The sequence below is a fragment of the Octodon degus genome, unplaced genomic scaffold (assembly GCF_000260255.1).
Source record: "Octodon degus isolate 3935 unplaced genomic scaffold, OctDeg1.0 scaffold00076, whole genome shotgun sequence".
Classification (NCBI taxonomy): Eukaryota; Metazoa; Chordata; class Mammalia; order Rodentia; family Octodontidae; genus Octodon; species Octodon degus.
In genome coordinates, this window is record NW_004524652.1 from 9,329,430 (window position 1) to 9,344,362 (window position 14,933).

At 36.9% G+C, this 14,933-nt stretch overlaps 1 protein-coding gene across 4 annotated transcripts in view; it reads right to left on the reverse strand.

The window, feature by feature from the left end:
* Positions 1-14,933, reverse strand: part of Tmem116 (transmembrane protein 116) — an 82,600-nt gene that overhangs the window by 52,015 nt on the left and 15,652 nt on the right. For 2 of the 4 annotated variants that reach the window (XM_023720591.1, XM_023720589.1), the window contains exons 2-4: positions 11,901-11,947; positions 11,277-11,340; positions 186-317 (exon numbers count right to left, since the gene is read on the reverse strand). In XM_023720591.1, coding sequence (XP_023576359.1) covers positions 186-317; positions 11,277-11,340; positions 11,901-11,914 — 210 coding nt within the window. In that variant the 5' untranslated portion in view covers positions 11,915-11,947. Of the gene's footprint in view, positions 1-185; positions 318-11,276; positions 11,341-11,900; positions 11,948-12,475; positions 12,583-14,933 lie in introns of those variants that run through there. The other 2 variants (XM_023720590.1, XM_004635926.2) reach the window with 2 other exon arrangements.

A 14,933-nucleotide genomic window follows, 5' to 3' on the forward strand; every position in this document is an offset into this window, starting at 1 on the left:
TATATATGAATGATCTTTAATTATTTATACTGCTCTGAATTTTCCAAATTTTTGTAATATGGAAAAGTGATGAAAGTTATTGGTCAAAAGTATAACAATGAACACATGGGTTTCTGTGTTCAAGGCTGAATCATTTATGCTTCCTACTTATACCTGAGCATGGCCTCCTTGCAAGGCACACTTACCTGTCCAACAGCTTGCAGGTTATAACAGACAACATCCTTATAGTTTGTTGAAGTTCCATAAAGAAGTGTCTCAGTAAGCCAGCAAATTCCCAGGAGCAGGTCAGAGAAGCTCAGACAAAAGAGTGGTTTTATCTGTCAAAAGCCACAAAATTCTTATAAGTGAGATAGCTGAGAGAACATAAGAATCCATTTTTTCTTTTCCTGAAATAGCACCTCACTATGTAATTCAGCCTAGCCTTAAACTCATGAATGATCCTCATGTATCATCCATTGATTCTGGGCTACATAATGAGTTTAAAGCCAGCCTGAACTACATCACAAGATTCTCCCCCGCTGCCAAAAAATGGCATTAATCTAGGAGATATACAAATGGGTAACTGTAATATTAGGTAAATGTGTTCATTTGTGCATTATTAGATATTTACAAGAATATTTATAGTATCAGAATGCTATATAACAATTTTAAAAGGTACTAGAGCTACACATAACATGGACAAATCTCACAAATAAGACAGATGTAACACTGGATGTGAGGGCAGTCTGGCTGAGACCTCACCCCACTGATTACCAGGGTTGATTTGGCTGATCTGACTGGCTAGTTGGTTGACCCCTTCCTCACTCACCATCCCAACCCGTTCTGAAGCTGTGTGCTCTAACAATGATGATCACCTGATAGAGGAAGATAATTTCATTTGTCAAAGGTATATAAGTAGCTATGTTCCCCTGATAAAATCTCCAAACAAGCAGTAAAAAAAAGGCACTAAATCAGAAATATATACTACCAGTAAGTTAGACATAAAGCAAGAAATGATTATCATAAAAATCTAGATGCTAGGCAGGTGAGATAGCTCAGAGGTCTAAAGCACCTGCTTAGGCAAGTTTAGGCAGGCACAGGGGACCGCCAGCCCCGCCCTCAGAGAGGGCTGAGCCAAAAAAAAAAAAAAAAAAAAAAGATCTAGATGCCTATAATCTCAGCACTCTTGAGGCTGAGACAGGATTGCTGCGAGTTTGAGGTCAGCCTGGGCTACACAGTCTCAAAAAACAAAACAAATCTAGAGTCTGGTTACCTCTAGTCCTCATCAGATGCAACCTAGGAACAAATCACCCACTTATACAAAAGAGAATTTTTCTATTATCTTTCTTTCCAACAAAAGGAAAGTTAAGATGCTAAGACCTTGTTAATAAGTTTAGATGGTCAAATTGTCTTAGCTAACAGAAATATAAACAACTAAAATAGTGTACAATATGCATTTTTTTTTTGTACCAGGGATCGAACTCAGGACCTTGTGCTTGCCAGGGATTTTATGCCACGGAGCTATTTCCCTGGCACATTATGCATTTTTTAAATGTAAAGTAATATGGGTGTGGTGGCACCTGAAATCACAGCTACTAGAGAGGCTATGGTGGGAGGATCTCAAGTTCAGATCAGTCTGGTCAACATAGTGAGACCCCATAACAGTAAAGAAAGAATAAAGAAGTAAATAAACAAGCAAGCATATAATAATTATCAAATATTACTTAGCCACATATACTCTACAGTAAACCTGTTAAAATTGAAACACACAAAAAAACTGCAGCTGGCAAGGTTTGCTGGCACATGCCTATAATCCTAGCACTCATGAGGCCCTAGGAGGACTGACCCAAGTTGAAGGCCAGCCTCGACTATACAGTGAAATAATATCTCAAAAAAAAAAAAAAAATTGCAGCTACTTGGCACAGAGATTCTACTAGCCTAGAGTCTAGCACAAAAAGTTTGTGACTGTTAACAGACAAAAAATTGAGGCTGAATATGAAACAAACCCTGAAGAAGCAAGGCAGAGTAATTTGAGAAATACTCCTATATATAGGGAGCTGTTGACCATTAACACATATCTGAGATTTTTAATAGGGAAGGAAGAAAAAAGGGAGTTTATTTGTCTGCATTTATGACAGAAAACTACAAGTTGTCATAATAGAAGATAAAATATATCAAGTAAACAATAAGTATTAATGAAGTACCCATTATTTAAATCAAGAAAGATTTCACAGGATAGAACATTGAAGGAAAAAATATGTATAACTTATTTTAAGGAAACTATGACCAGCACAGTTATTGGTAATAAGGAAAACTCAAAAAAGCATAAGACAGGGGCTGGCGAGATGGCTCAGTGGTCTAAAGCACCTACATGGAACAAGCTTGGCAAAGCACAGGGACCACGGTTCGATCCCCCAGCACCACATGCCAGCCAGCCCCGCCCCCTGGAGGGCTGAGCTGGCCACACACACACACACAATAAATAAATAAATGTTTAAAAAAAAAAAAAAAGCATAAGACATTTTGGGCATGGTAGTGCACACCTGTAATCTCAGCACTTGGGAGCCTGAGGCAAGAGGATCATGAGTTTGAGGCCAGCCAGGACTACATAGTGAGCTCAAACCCAATCTGAACTATATAAATAGACCTTGTCTCATAAAACAAAACAAGGTAGGCATGGTGGCACATGCCTATAATCTCAGTAAATCAGGAGGCTGAGGCAGGAGGATCATTGAGAGTTCAAGACCAGCTTGGGCTACAAAGTGAGCTCAAGGACAGCCTGAATTGCATAGTGAGATCTTGTCTCAAAAAAGACAAAACAAAACAGGCATAAAACATGGTCCTAAACATGAAAAAAAAATTGTCTAAAAACACATACATATCAATTATACTTTAATTTAAAGTAATTGCTAACCAAGGGAGTGGGGACAAAAAAATGCAAGTGTGAAAAGTTTTCCCTGGAAGTTCCCAGACCAGATTCAGCTTTATGAGGTAAAAGACCTACAACAATTCACACTAATATTCTAAAATATTGCTTCTCAGTACTTCTATTTAAGTATTATTCTCCAATTTAGCATCATTATTATTTTGGTTTGGTTTGGTTTGGTTGTTGAGATAGGATCTTGCTATATAGTTCAAGCTGACCTTGAACTCACCATGTAGTCCAGGCTGACCTCCAGCTCACAGCTTCTAAATATACAGTATTTTAATTCAATAGACCATTTTTATCTTTTTCAAATTATCTTCCATATGTTTTTGCTGTTAAAAATATTATTTGATGATGAAACTCAGGCCCTTGTGCTTGCCAGGCAAGCACTTATTCTACTGAGCTATCTCCTCAGCCCTCTTTGATGAAATAAAAGAAAGTAGTAGAGCATAGCTGACCTAGAGAAAATCAATTTTTTTTTTTTTTTTTTTTTTTTTTTTTTTTTTGGCGGAACTGGGGGATTGAACTCAGGCCCTTGCGCTTGCCAGGGAAGCACTTATTCCACTGAGCCATCTCCCCGGCCCCAATCAATTTTTTTTTTTAGACCAAGAAGATGACATGTGTAGAAACAACTTAACTAAGAGATGCTAAAATCCTTAGGTTACCCCAATATGAACTATGTGAAAAATGAAGCCAAAGAAATTAAAAGTATGCAGGGGCCGGCCAAGTAGCTCAGTGGAGTAAAGCACCTGCAAGCAGGCGCAGGGCCCAGGGGTTCAATCCCCAGGGCCTGCTGTGCTGGCCCCACCCCCGAGGCATGCTGAGACAGCGATTGAGATGGTGTGGTGGCACACACCTGTAATCCCAGCTCTTGGGAAGCTCTAAACAGGAAAATCACTACAAGTCCAGTCTAGTAGTGAGACGAACACCCTGTATGCTCTTCACTAAAATACAAAAAGAAAGAAAGAAAGAAAGAAAGAAAGAAAGAAAGAAAGAAAGAAAGAAAGAAAGAAATTAAAAGTACAGACTAGGGATATAGCTCAGTGGCATAAGAGCATGCCTGGCAAACACAATGTCCTGAGTTAGATCCCTGGTACCATAAAAGAAGGAGCTGGGGAGATAGCTCAGTAAAATAAGCTTTTGCCTGGCAAGCACAGGGTCCTGAGTTCAATCCCTGGTACTAAAAAAAAAAAAAAAAAAAGGAGAAAGACAGACAGAAACAAACAAACAAATTAAAGGCACTGCTGGGCATGATGGCTCACAGCTGTAATCCCAGCACTTGGAAGGCTGAGGCACGAGGATCATGAGTTCGAGATTAGTCTGGGCTACAAAGTGAGCTCAAGGCCAGCCTGAACTGCATAATGAAATCCTGTTTGAAAAAGACAAAAAGATATTAATTACATTTTGCACTTTGGGAGAGACTTGGTTACAGCAAGAAGACCTGTGGCTCATGATCTATGTGAGAGGCAAACTATGGGGTTAACTGAAGACAGCAATTTGGAAGAAACGGAAGAAGTATGGCTTAAGAAGAGTAAAAGACAAAAATGTGGATAAAAATCCTGTGAAGGAAGATGTAGAAAAAGCTAAGAGGTGAGGTGCCACCCAGCTGAGAAACTGTCACCAAATCCCCTCAAACTGATGAAACAGATGAATGCTAGCACTGATACTGTGATCAACTACAAAGATAGTTCATGGCAGTAGCTCAGTGAAGTCTTCATTCATTTACTTTCAGGAAAGAGTTACCAGAATACTATGAAGTAATTAGGAAGCCAGTGGATTTCAAAAAAACAAAGGAAAGAATTTGTAATCATAAGTACCAGATCCTGGGCAACCTGGAGAAAGATGTCATGCTTCTGTGTCACAATGCTCAGGTGTTCAACTTGGAGGATCCCAGATCTACAAAGATTCCACTGTCTTACAGTCAGTGTTTAAGAGTACACGGCAAGGGCCAGCCAGACAGCTCAGCGGATTAAAGTGCCTGCTGAGGCAGAGTGCAGTGGCCAGGACTCGATCCCCAGCATGCCGGCCCCCACCTCCTGGGGCACGCTGACACATGACTGAGACTGGGTTTGTTGGCACAGACCCGTAATCCCAGCTCTTGGGTAGGCTCATCATTACAAGTCTAATCTATGATGTGAGAACCTCTAGACCCTGTAGACCCTGTCCTAAATACATTAAAGAAAAAAAAGACCGCACAGCAGAAAATTGCCAAAGAGGAAGAAAGTGAGGAGGAAAGCAATGAGGAAGAGGAAGAGGATGATGAAGAAGAGTCTGAGGCAGAATCTGTTAAGGTGAAAATCAAGCTCAATAAGAGAGATGAGAAAGCCTGGGACAAAGAAAAGGCAAGAAAAGGCCAAACTGAAGAAAAGCAAAGCCAGTAGTGAGCAATTTTGACAGCGACAAAGAGCAGGATAAAAAAGGACTAGGCAGAAGCAAGTGGGACTGATGATGAATGATCTCCCTGGAACTGAATACTTTTCCTCTCCTCTCCCATTTCTACACAGTGGGTTCATGTGTCCTGTGAGCACTGGGTTCTTTCTGTGTCCTCATCATCATCTTATAAACTAGCTTTAGAGTAGTACCAGACAAACATGGTATAAAAAGTACAAAGTTTAAAAAAAAAAAGTACAAAGTTTGTAACATATTGTGACCTACCGGCCTCAAAGATTCAAAGATTAAAACAAACAAAAGCTGTTGATGGAAGATGTGGGCGAATAGTATATTTCTATGGGTGGGTCTAATTTGGTGAAGGTTTGTGCCTGGTTTTATCACCTGTCCGCATGAGCTTTTTGTGTTTTTATAGCACTGCTAACCAGGAGAAGTCATTAAAAGCCACTGCCTATTTTATTTTTCATCAGGCAATTTTCAAGATTTTTATTTGTTTGGTATATATAAGCAACTTTAATAGGTGATAAATATATAGTAGTTAGGTTTTACCTAGACATACATTTTTTCACTTTTATAATATATTTGGTACAGGGTCTCACTACACAGCTCAGACTCATAGTGATCCTCCTGTTTTCAGCCTCCCTAACACTGGGATTATAGGCCATTGCCACCACACCCAGTTACAGTGGCCAGCTCAGGATGCCTGGGGGCAGGGCTGGGGTGACCTATGGTGCAGGGGATTGAACCCCGATCCCTGCGCTTGCCTAAGCAGATGCTTAGTCTGCTGAGCTATCTCATCTACCCTACATTTTTCCACTTTATGCTCTATGATCTGAAAAATGCTTTTAAAATTGTATAAGATTCATGTCTACTGTAAATATTGCTTCAAATTTTTTTTGCTCTTGGTTTTAAAAAAATTTTTTTTGAAAACACTATTAGATATTGTGCTCTATACAGTGTGCTGGATGACTTCTTTCATCCACCTGATTTCCTATGTCACTAATGTATATGGTCTCCATCTCCCTAAAGTGTACTTAATCTTTGCTTTCTTTTTCTTTCTTTCTTTCTTTTTTTGGTGGAACTGGGGATTGAACTCAGGCCCTTATGCTTGCCAGGGAAGCGCTTATTCCACTGAGCCATCTCCCTGGCCCCTAATCTTTGCTTTCTTTGCACAGTGTCTTTGGTTGCAAGTCATAAGCCTGAGGCAAATAAAATTCCAGTAATTAAAAAAAAAAGATGGAAAGAAAAAAGAAATTAAAGGCCATTGCTAATCTTTACAAAGTCCTAACATGTCATGCTACCTTCGAGCATGTCATCTTTGAGCAAGCAGGAGTGAGTTATCCCCATCAAATAATTGACAATGTCTGAAGACATTTTTTTGCTATTAGAACTAAAAAAAAGGAAGGTGTGCTATTAATATTTGGCAATTAGTTCTGCCAAACATCTTAAAGTACATGGCAGCACTCAAAACAAGCAATTATTTAGCCCCAAAAGACAAAGTGCTGAGTTTAAGAAACTGTACTTCAGAAATGAAACCTATTTTTCTCTGCTGTGTAACTCTAGCTTTACTAATTTAGTCACATCTAGACTCAAATTTCAACAAAGAAAAAAAATTAGAGAAATTTTAATCAGAAAAACATTTGGCCCCAAATTACTTGGCAGACAAGGACAGTTTGGTATTAAGACAATTTTTAAACATGGTCTCACTATGTTCTCCAGGCTGGCCTCAAACTTCAGGTCTCAAGAGATCTTCCTCTCTCAATTCCCAACCAAATAAACACATAGGCCTGCCAGCCCACTGACTACTTTTTAGTTTTACTTACATAGTTATACTTAATTCTGAAACTTTAAAATTCTTTTTCATTAGACAGTATATGTCACTGGTTTTAAAAGTGTACATGGGGCTTAAGTCTGGACTCAAATTCCAACTCTATCTATCTGTTCCTAACTACAGAAATGCTCAGAAAAATCACTCATATTAACATTCCATTTCCTATCTATAATGTCTGACTAATACCCATGTTAGAGTTGCTCTTGCTACTGTTGAATGTTGGTGCTAAGGACTGATTTCAGGGCCTTGTGCATATTGAGTACATGCTCTACCACTGGGCTATATCCTCAACTCTCTTTTGTGAGTTCTTTTCAGGACTAAATGAAAAACAAAAAAAAAATTTTTTTTTTTTTTTGGTTGTCAGACACAGGGTATTGCATAGTTCAGATAGGCCTCAGCCTTGTGAGTGCAGGGATTACAGGCATGTGCCACCACACCTGGCTGAAAAATATATTCAAAACACAGAGAACACATATTGAAAGACAGTAAATGCAAACACCTTTCTTTAATCTGGAGGAAGACGATATCTAAAAATAATGACATTTGAGCAGGCCATGGTGGCTCCTGGTGGTATAATTCTAGTACTCTGAGGCTTGAGCAGTGTGATCACAAGTTCAAGTCCAGTCTGGAGAACTTAGTGACTTAGAGAGCCTGTCTCAAACTAAAATATAAAAATGGCTGGGCATATAGTTCAATGCAAAGGCTTGAGTTCACTCCCTAGTACTGGAAAAAAAAAATGGTATGGATATTTGAAAATTCCTGGTCTGGTAGTTATTATGTAACTCAAGTCATTTCCTGACTGTGGGCCTCAATTTCTCAATTTTTTCATCTGTGAAATAAGTCTTCTATTATCCTTCTGACAGGAGAGTGATAAGGTACAATGGAATGAAGTATGTAGATACTGAAAACAGCTGGAACACAGTGTCTCAATCACTTTCCTTGTCATGGAAACAAAATACTCAACACTTTCAATTTAAAGGGGAAGAGATTTAGTCTGGCTTAAGGTTTCAACTCATAGTTTGCTGGCTCCAACACAGAAACAGTATGATGCAAGAGTCTAAGCAGAGGACAGCTACTCATCGCACAGCAATCAAGAAACAGAGAGAAAAAAAAAAAAGAAACAGAGAGAGAAGAGCCAGGCTGGCAAGGGAAATAATCCCTTCCAGGTTATACCCTCAATGACCCACCTCCAATGAGGCCCTACTTCCTAAAAGCACAGTTAGCTACTGAACTCATCAATGGATGAGTCCTCCGATGCCTAGCATCCAACTGACCCAATCACCTTCTAAACATGTAAGACTTTTGGGGATATTTTATATCTCAACTATAACAGTAAGTATTCTATTCACAGAAGCTATTTTTATTATTGAAGTGAGTCCAATAAAACCTAACAGTTCTTGGTACAATAGGATATACCTATAATGCCAGCTATTTGAAAGGTGGAGGTAGGAAGATCTCAAGTTTAAGTCCAACCTGCATAACTTAGTGAGATCTCAAAATTTTAAAAAATATATTTTTAAAGGAACTGTGATGTAGTTTTGTGGTAGAACACTTGCCTAGTGTTTGCTACGTTCCTGGGTTCAATCCCCAGTATTGCAAAGAAAACAAAACAAAACAAAAATCTCAGTGCTATTTTCCATATACAAAAGCTCTCCTATACATGTCTTGAATTATGTTTTGCAGAATTTTGTGTCTCTTGGCCTGTTTAGAGGAACAATTGTCAGATACTTTTAAAATCTTTACTTAGCCAATACATATAAATCATTATGTAATAGTCTATGAATCAGGATAGTTTTAACTAATCCTTTTATATGAACTGTTTTACCAAAAAATGTGTTTGGCTCAATATTAGATTTGAATTTCCTAGAAGGAAAGAACAGCAAAACAAAGAAACTATCTCCCCTTTCATATACTAAAAACTATAGCCCCATGAGCAATTTTATTAAGGTGGTTTTTGTTTCGTTTTTTATCTTTTTGAGACAGGGTCTCCATGCAATTCAGGCTGGCCTTGAGCTTACTTTGTAGCCCATGCTGGTCTTGAACTCACAGTGATCCTCCTGCCTGAGCCTCCCAAGTGCTGGGATTAAAGGGGTGAGCTACCACACCCAGTTTACTAAGGATTAAAAATCAGAAAATTCACTGATAGGTAGGATCCTGCCATGTTTAGAGTGAATATAGGTTTCAGACAACACCTTATTTCCTTAATTAGCAATATATACCAAAGAAATTCACGTTTAAGAGTTAATCTCTAAGAATTCAAAGTTATAATAATTGCCTAGAAGAAAAGGGAGCTTAACCAGGCATGGTGATATACACTTGTATTCCCAGCACCTTGGGATGCTGAAGCAGGAAGATACCAAATTTGAGCCTAGCCTGGACAAATCAGCAACTCAGTGAGAACCTGTCTCAAAATGAAAAACTAAAAATAGCGTAGAGCACCTGGCCACCAGTAAGCATCATGGACACTATCCATGTCCACCACATGCCAGAGCTTTGTGTGATATCCTATCCCCAGACTGTTACAAGTGCTGGTCATATATTTGCCATTCCAGTATTTTTGCTATGTTTTATTCTTAGTAATTCTTTACTATCATGAAAACTTTTTCTTAGTTGATATTTTTGTTTATGTTAACCTAATCAAATACTGTATAAGTACTCTGAATTGATCACAGATTTGTACATATGATACACTACAATCTGGCCTCTTAGTTGGACTTACAATTTAATTTTAATTTTTGAATATTTTGAAATATTTAATTTTAAATTAATTAATATTAATTTTCTGAATATTGTTTAATTTTAATTTTCGTTTTACAAATTATGCTGTTTCTTTGAATTATACTGTTACAATGTACTTATGAGACATGGTATAATATTTTCTTAGTATTAAAAACTCTAAAAAGTGCATTTCCATTTTCCATTGACTTTATACTAGTTCTTGCCTTTTACTCACACACACACACACACACACACACACACACACACACACGTATATACCCTGACACAAGATTGATACTGCTTTGTGGAAATCATCGATGACCTTTTAAATGGGTTCGTCTAATATAATTATATTTTACATGGTCCTGTATAACTACCATTTTGAGAGCTCTTTATTCTTTATCCAGGACCATATAGCAACTTCTCTTGCCTGCTGGATTATGGTCTTTCTTATTTTCTATATGCTACATCTGGAGGTATTAGCATGTTTCAAGTTTGTATAACTGGAAAATATTTTACTTTTAGTTCTCAAAGGTATTTTGCTATGTATAAAACTCAGTGAGGACAGATCTTTTTTTTTTTTTCAGTCCTTTGAATAAATAAGTCTAGTTTCTTACCCACTTGCTCTTTTTTTTTTCATTTCTAATGTGGAATAAGATGCTATTTAACTTTGTTCTTCCATAGCTAATATTTTTTTCTATGCATGCTTTAATGATTTTTTTGTCTTTACAATTAGTTTTGTACAATTTCATTTTTGTGTATCTTGGTATGATTTTAATCATATTTCTTGTGCAAAAGTTCATTTTTCTTGGAAATGTGGTCCTATAATTTTAACTAAATTCAGAAATTTTAAATCTTTAAATATTTATTGCCTACCCCCTTTTACTTTGAGAATTCTAATTATATGAATATAAGTTTCTTGATTTTGGCACAGAGTGAACTATTATATGACGGATCTGTAAACTCTTTTTTCTTTTTATTTATAGACAATTTTTATTGTTATATTCATTTAAGTTTGTAAATAATTTTTTACAATATGCTATTATTAATCTCATGTTATTTATTCATTTCAGAAATATTTTTCTAACATTCAGTCTACATCTTATATCTTTCACATCTCAATATTTGTCTACAATTTTTAATTTGCTATATAATTATTGATTTTCAGTAAAGTTAAAAAAACATAAATAAATAAAAATAGGGTGGAGGGTATGGCTCAGTGCAAAAACCCCAGGCTCAATCTCCAATATTGAAAAATAATATCTTTAAAATAAAGAAAATGAAGCCTTACTGACAATGCCTAAAATTATGTCTTATGTAGTAGCAATTTATAAGTAACTCACAGAACTATTCATCTTTTATACATATGCTTTTATTTATTTCAAAGGCTAAGACACTAAAACTTCAAATTCAACATAAAGAGACACTACTTACTTCTGGAGATTTCTGTATATTCTGGAATACAGCATAGGTAATAAGTGAACTGGAACCTATAACACTGACAAACAGATGATAATCATTAAAACAAGACAAGTCCCCTTCATTTTTTGTTATAGTTTTATTGACATAATTGATTTAAAATAAACTAAGCATTTAAAAACATATGGAATAGCTGGGCATGGGAGCACACACCTGTAATCTTGGGAGGCTGAGGTAAGAGGATCACGGCAAGTTTGATGCCAGCCTGAGCTATATAGTGAGTCAAGGCCAGCTTGCACTACAAAGCGAGACCCTGTCTCAAAAAGAACAACAAAAAGGAATATTCCATAAATACATGTTATCCTGTTTATTCTTGGGCCATTCCTGCATAATTCTACTTCTTAATATTTGTGCAGATGATGGAGGATTCACTGACTTCAGATATTATCCCTCAATCTGTTTTTGTTTCTGTTGTTGATGTCATTACATTTTATTAGAAAGCATCAACACAGTAAAGGATATCATTTCCAACTAAAGATTAATTTCTTCCCTAGGGGGTGAATGTACAGACTGCAGAATTCTCCAGTTTTGCTTAAACCATTTTAGACAGTCATATTATACAAGATTAAATAAACATACCTCAGAGTAGCCATGACAAACTGTATCCACTGAATTGCAGAAAAAAACTAAGAAAGAGCAGAGAGAAAAATTAAACCTTTTACATTTAATATTCAACTTAACTCCAACTTCACTATTTATTAACCATCTCTTCAGCACAAATTTTTCTTCAAGGCCTAATCAAAACATTACAAGTCTGAAAATTAGTGAAAAGGCCAAAAAGGCCTCTGGAAAGGCAGGGTGGCTCCCTTTTCCCTCTTATTCCTAGGAAAAAAAATAGAGAGATGGATAGAAAATGATTAGATGAGAAAGATAACTGAAGGAAAAACAAAAGAGGAGGAATAAAGAAGAGGTAGGAAAGCTGAATTTTGAGAGAGGATAGAGAAATATATAGAAAGAATGAGTAATAAGAAAAACAAATACTTAATAAAGTTGACTGACAGCTAGAAAGTCAGAAAATAATGGAATAGTAAATGGCACGGAACAGAAAGTAGAAAAGTAAGTAGCATGATGAGAGATACTGTGAATGAATAATATAGAACAAAGACGAAAAAAGGAGAAACGATAAAGAAGAGATGGCCAGCTTCTGTTCTTACCCAGTCCCACTCGTCCTCCAGAATGCTAACCTCCAGTGGGAAGGCCATGAGGACTTCAGGCCCAGCTGGTAGCAAGCAGCTCGGCTTCTCAATCAGTTCTGAACAGTTACTAGGTAGCTCCTCCCCTACCCCAGCTGCGCTCCTCCCTGCCTCATTCTGCACTGTACCTTAAGGGCAAGGAGTGAGAAGACAAGTGGAGGAAAAAGTCAGCCTGAAAGTCCAAAAATAGAAAGAGCAGGTGACAAGGAAACAAAGTTGTATGAAGCATTAGGAATTATAAAGAAATAGAAAGAATGAATCATAGTGAAAAGATAAATACAGCTGTGAAGGGAAAGGGCTAGAAGGGAGCTCTACTTTAAACTTGTTCCTACTTTGAGACAGAAACCTGTGGTAAGAGAAATTGAAAATTCAATTAATAAAGTGTTACCAGTAACAACTAAAAGGAAAAAAGCTGGGGCCGGCAGCTTTTCAGACAGCTCAGCAGTCTAAAGCGCCTGCTTAGGCAAGCTTAGGGAAGCCTAGGGAGCGCGGTTCAATCCCCAGCACCGCATGTCGCGCTAGCCCTGCTCCAGTGGTGGGCTGAGTTGAACACAAAAATAAATAAATAAAATAAAAGACATTATTAAAAAAATAAGTAAGGGAGCCTGGTCCTAGCTCAGGCCTTTAAGTGGCTGCTTCCACAAAGCTGTCAGCCTCAGGTGGCTGGAGTTCGAACCTCACACCTCTCCCGCTGGCCGAAAGTGCCCTGAAGGCATTCGAGGAACAAAATAAATAAATAAATAAATAAATAAATAAATAAATAAATAAATAAAAAATGGAAAAAAGCTTATTTTTGTCATATTTAATACTAACATCTTTTTAAATATTCTGAATCCAAAAATCACACCTAAAATAGAATTAAATTGCACTATTCATTTAATATGCTTATGTGTAAATATAAGTGTTGCGCAATGCAGTATGTTAAATGGGAGATATAAAGATAAATAAGGTACAGACTCAATTTTCCAGAAGCTTATAATATAATAGGAAAAATGGCTTCAATGCCAAAAATTCAAACAATCAGTGCATGCTTTGGCAGCAGATATACTAAAAGGCCTGTAATCCCAGAACTTAAAAGGCTGAGGCATAGGGACCGGGGAGATAGCTCAATAGAATAAGTGTTTGCCTGGCAAGCGCAAGGGCCTGAGTTCAATCCCTGGTTCTGAAAAAAAAAAAAAGAAAAGGCTGAGGCAAAAGACTTGCTGCAAGTTCAAGGTCAGTCTGGGCTACATAGTAAGATCAGAGCCAGCCTGCACAATATAGTGAGACCATGTCTTAAAAAGATGCAAGGAAGGGAAAGAAAGAAAGAAAGAAAGAAAGAAAGAAAGAAAGAAAGAAAGAAAGAAAGACTCAATCTGAATAACAGGAATAATATACACAGAATAACATTTTTTTTTCAGAATAACATTTGAACAGCATTTGTTACTAAAATTCAAACAAAAATCCAGGGAAATAGAGGGTAGAAGGAAGGATACTCATTTATACAATCACACATCATAATCTAATCATACTTTCATATAGTCTACAAATATTTTTTCTTTTTATTTTCTTTGCTTTTGGGGGGAGGATGCACTGGGCACTGAAACCAGGGCTTCAAAAATACTAAGCATGTGCTATACCACTGAGCTAAAACAACAACCCTCAAATATTTAATAACATAAATTAGATAATTTGTATAGCTATAATAATTCAAACACATTATTTACATCAAACTAAGATCGTAGTCTACAGTGAAAGATTAGATGACCAGATATTGCTAAATGGAAATTTCTAATACTTTTTGCATAAAATAATAGATAAAGAAAAGATACTAGATTTCTGGATTAAAAATATCTTCAGCAAAAGGTTGTGACGAATGTTTTGAGGTCACCAATCATATCTCTATTTAATAAGCATGAGATTAGGAAAAGCCTCACCAACTGATAAGAAAATGCTTTTGAACAAATGACTCTTGTCTCAGTTAAGAACAAATATTAAGTTATTCAGAGAATTAGCAACGCCAAATCAGTTCGCTGCTCCTGAAAACATAATCAATCTTGGAGAAATTTTCTCTTTGGCATCTTTTCTAAAATGTCTACGTCACCTATCAACATTTGGGGACTTTTCAGTATTTCTCTAAATTAACCCCCTACTTGCGATATACTCAGCACTTTGCCCAATGGGTATCTTTGGAAATACAATTTTGCCATCTTTCTTTTCTACAAGGGCTAACTCAAACTCAAATGAACAAAGTAGGTGATATTTACTTTTTAGGTTTTCCTTTTTCCTTTTTAGTATAAAGCTGCTGGCTGGGTATGGTGGCACATACTTAGCACTCAAGAGGCTGAGATAAGAAGATTGCAGTGAGTTTGAGGCCAGCCTGAAGCAAGATACAGTCTCAAGAAATGAAACAAAACAACAAAAGCTCTGTACCAAGTAC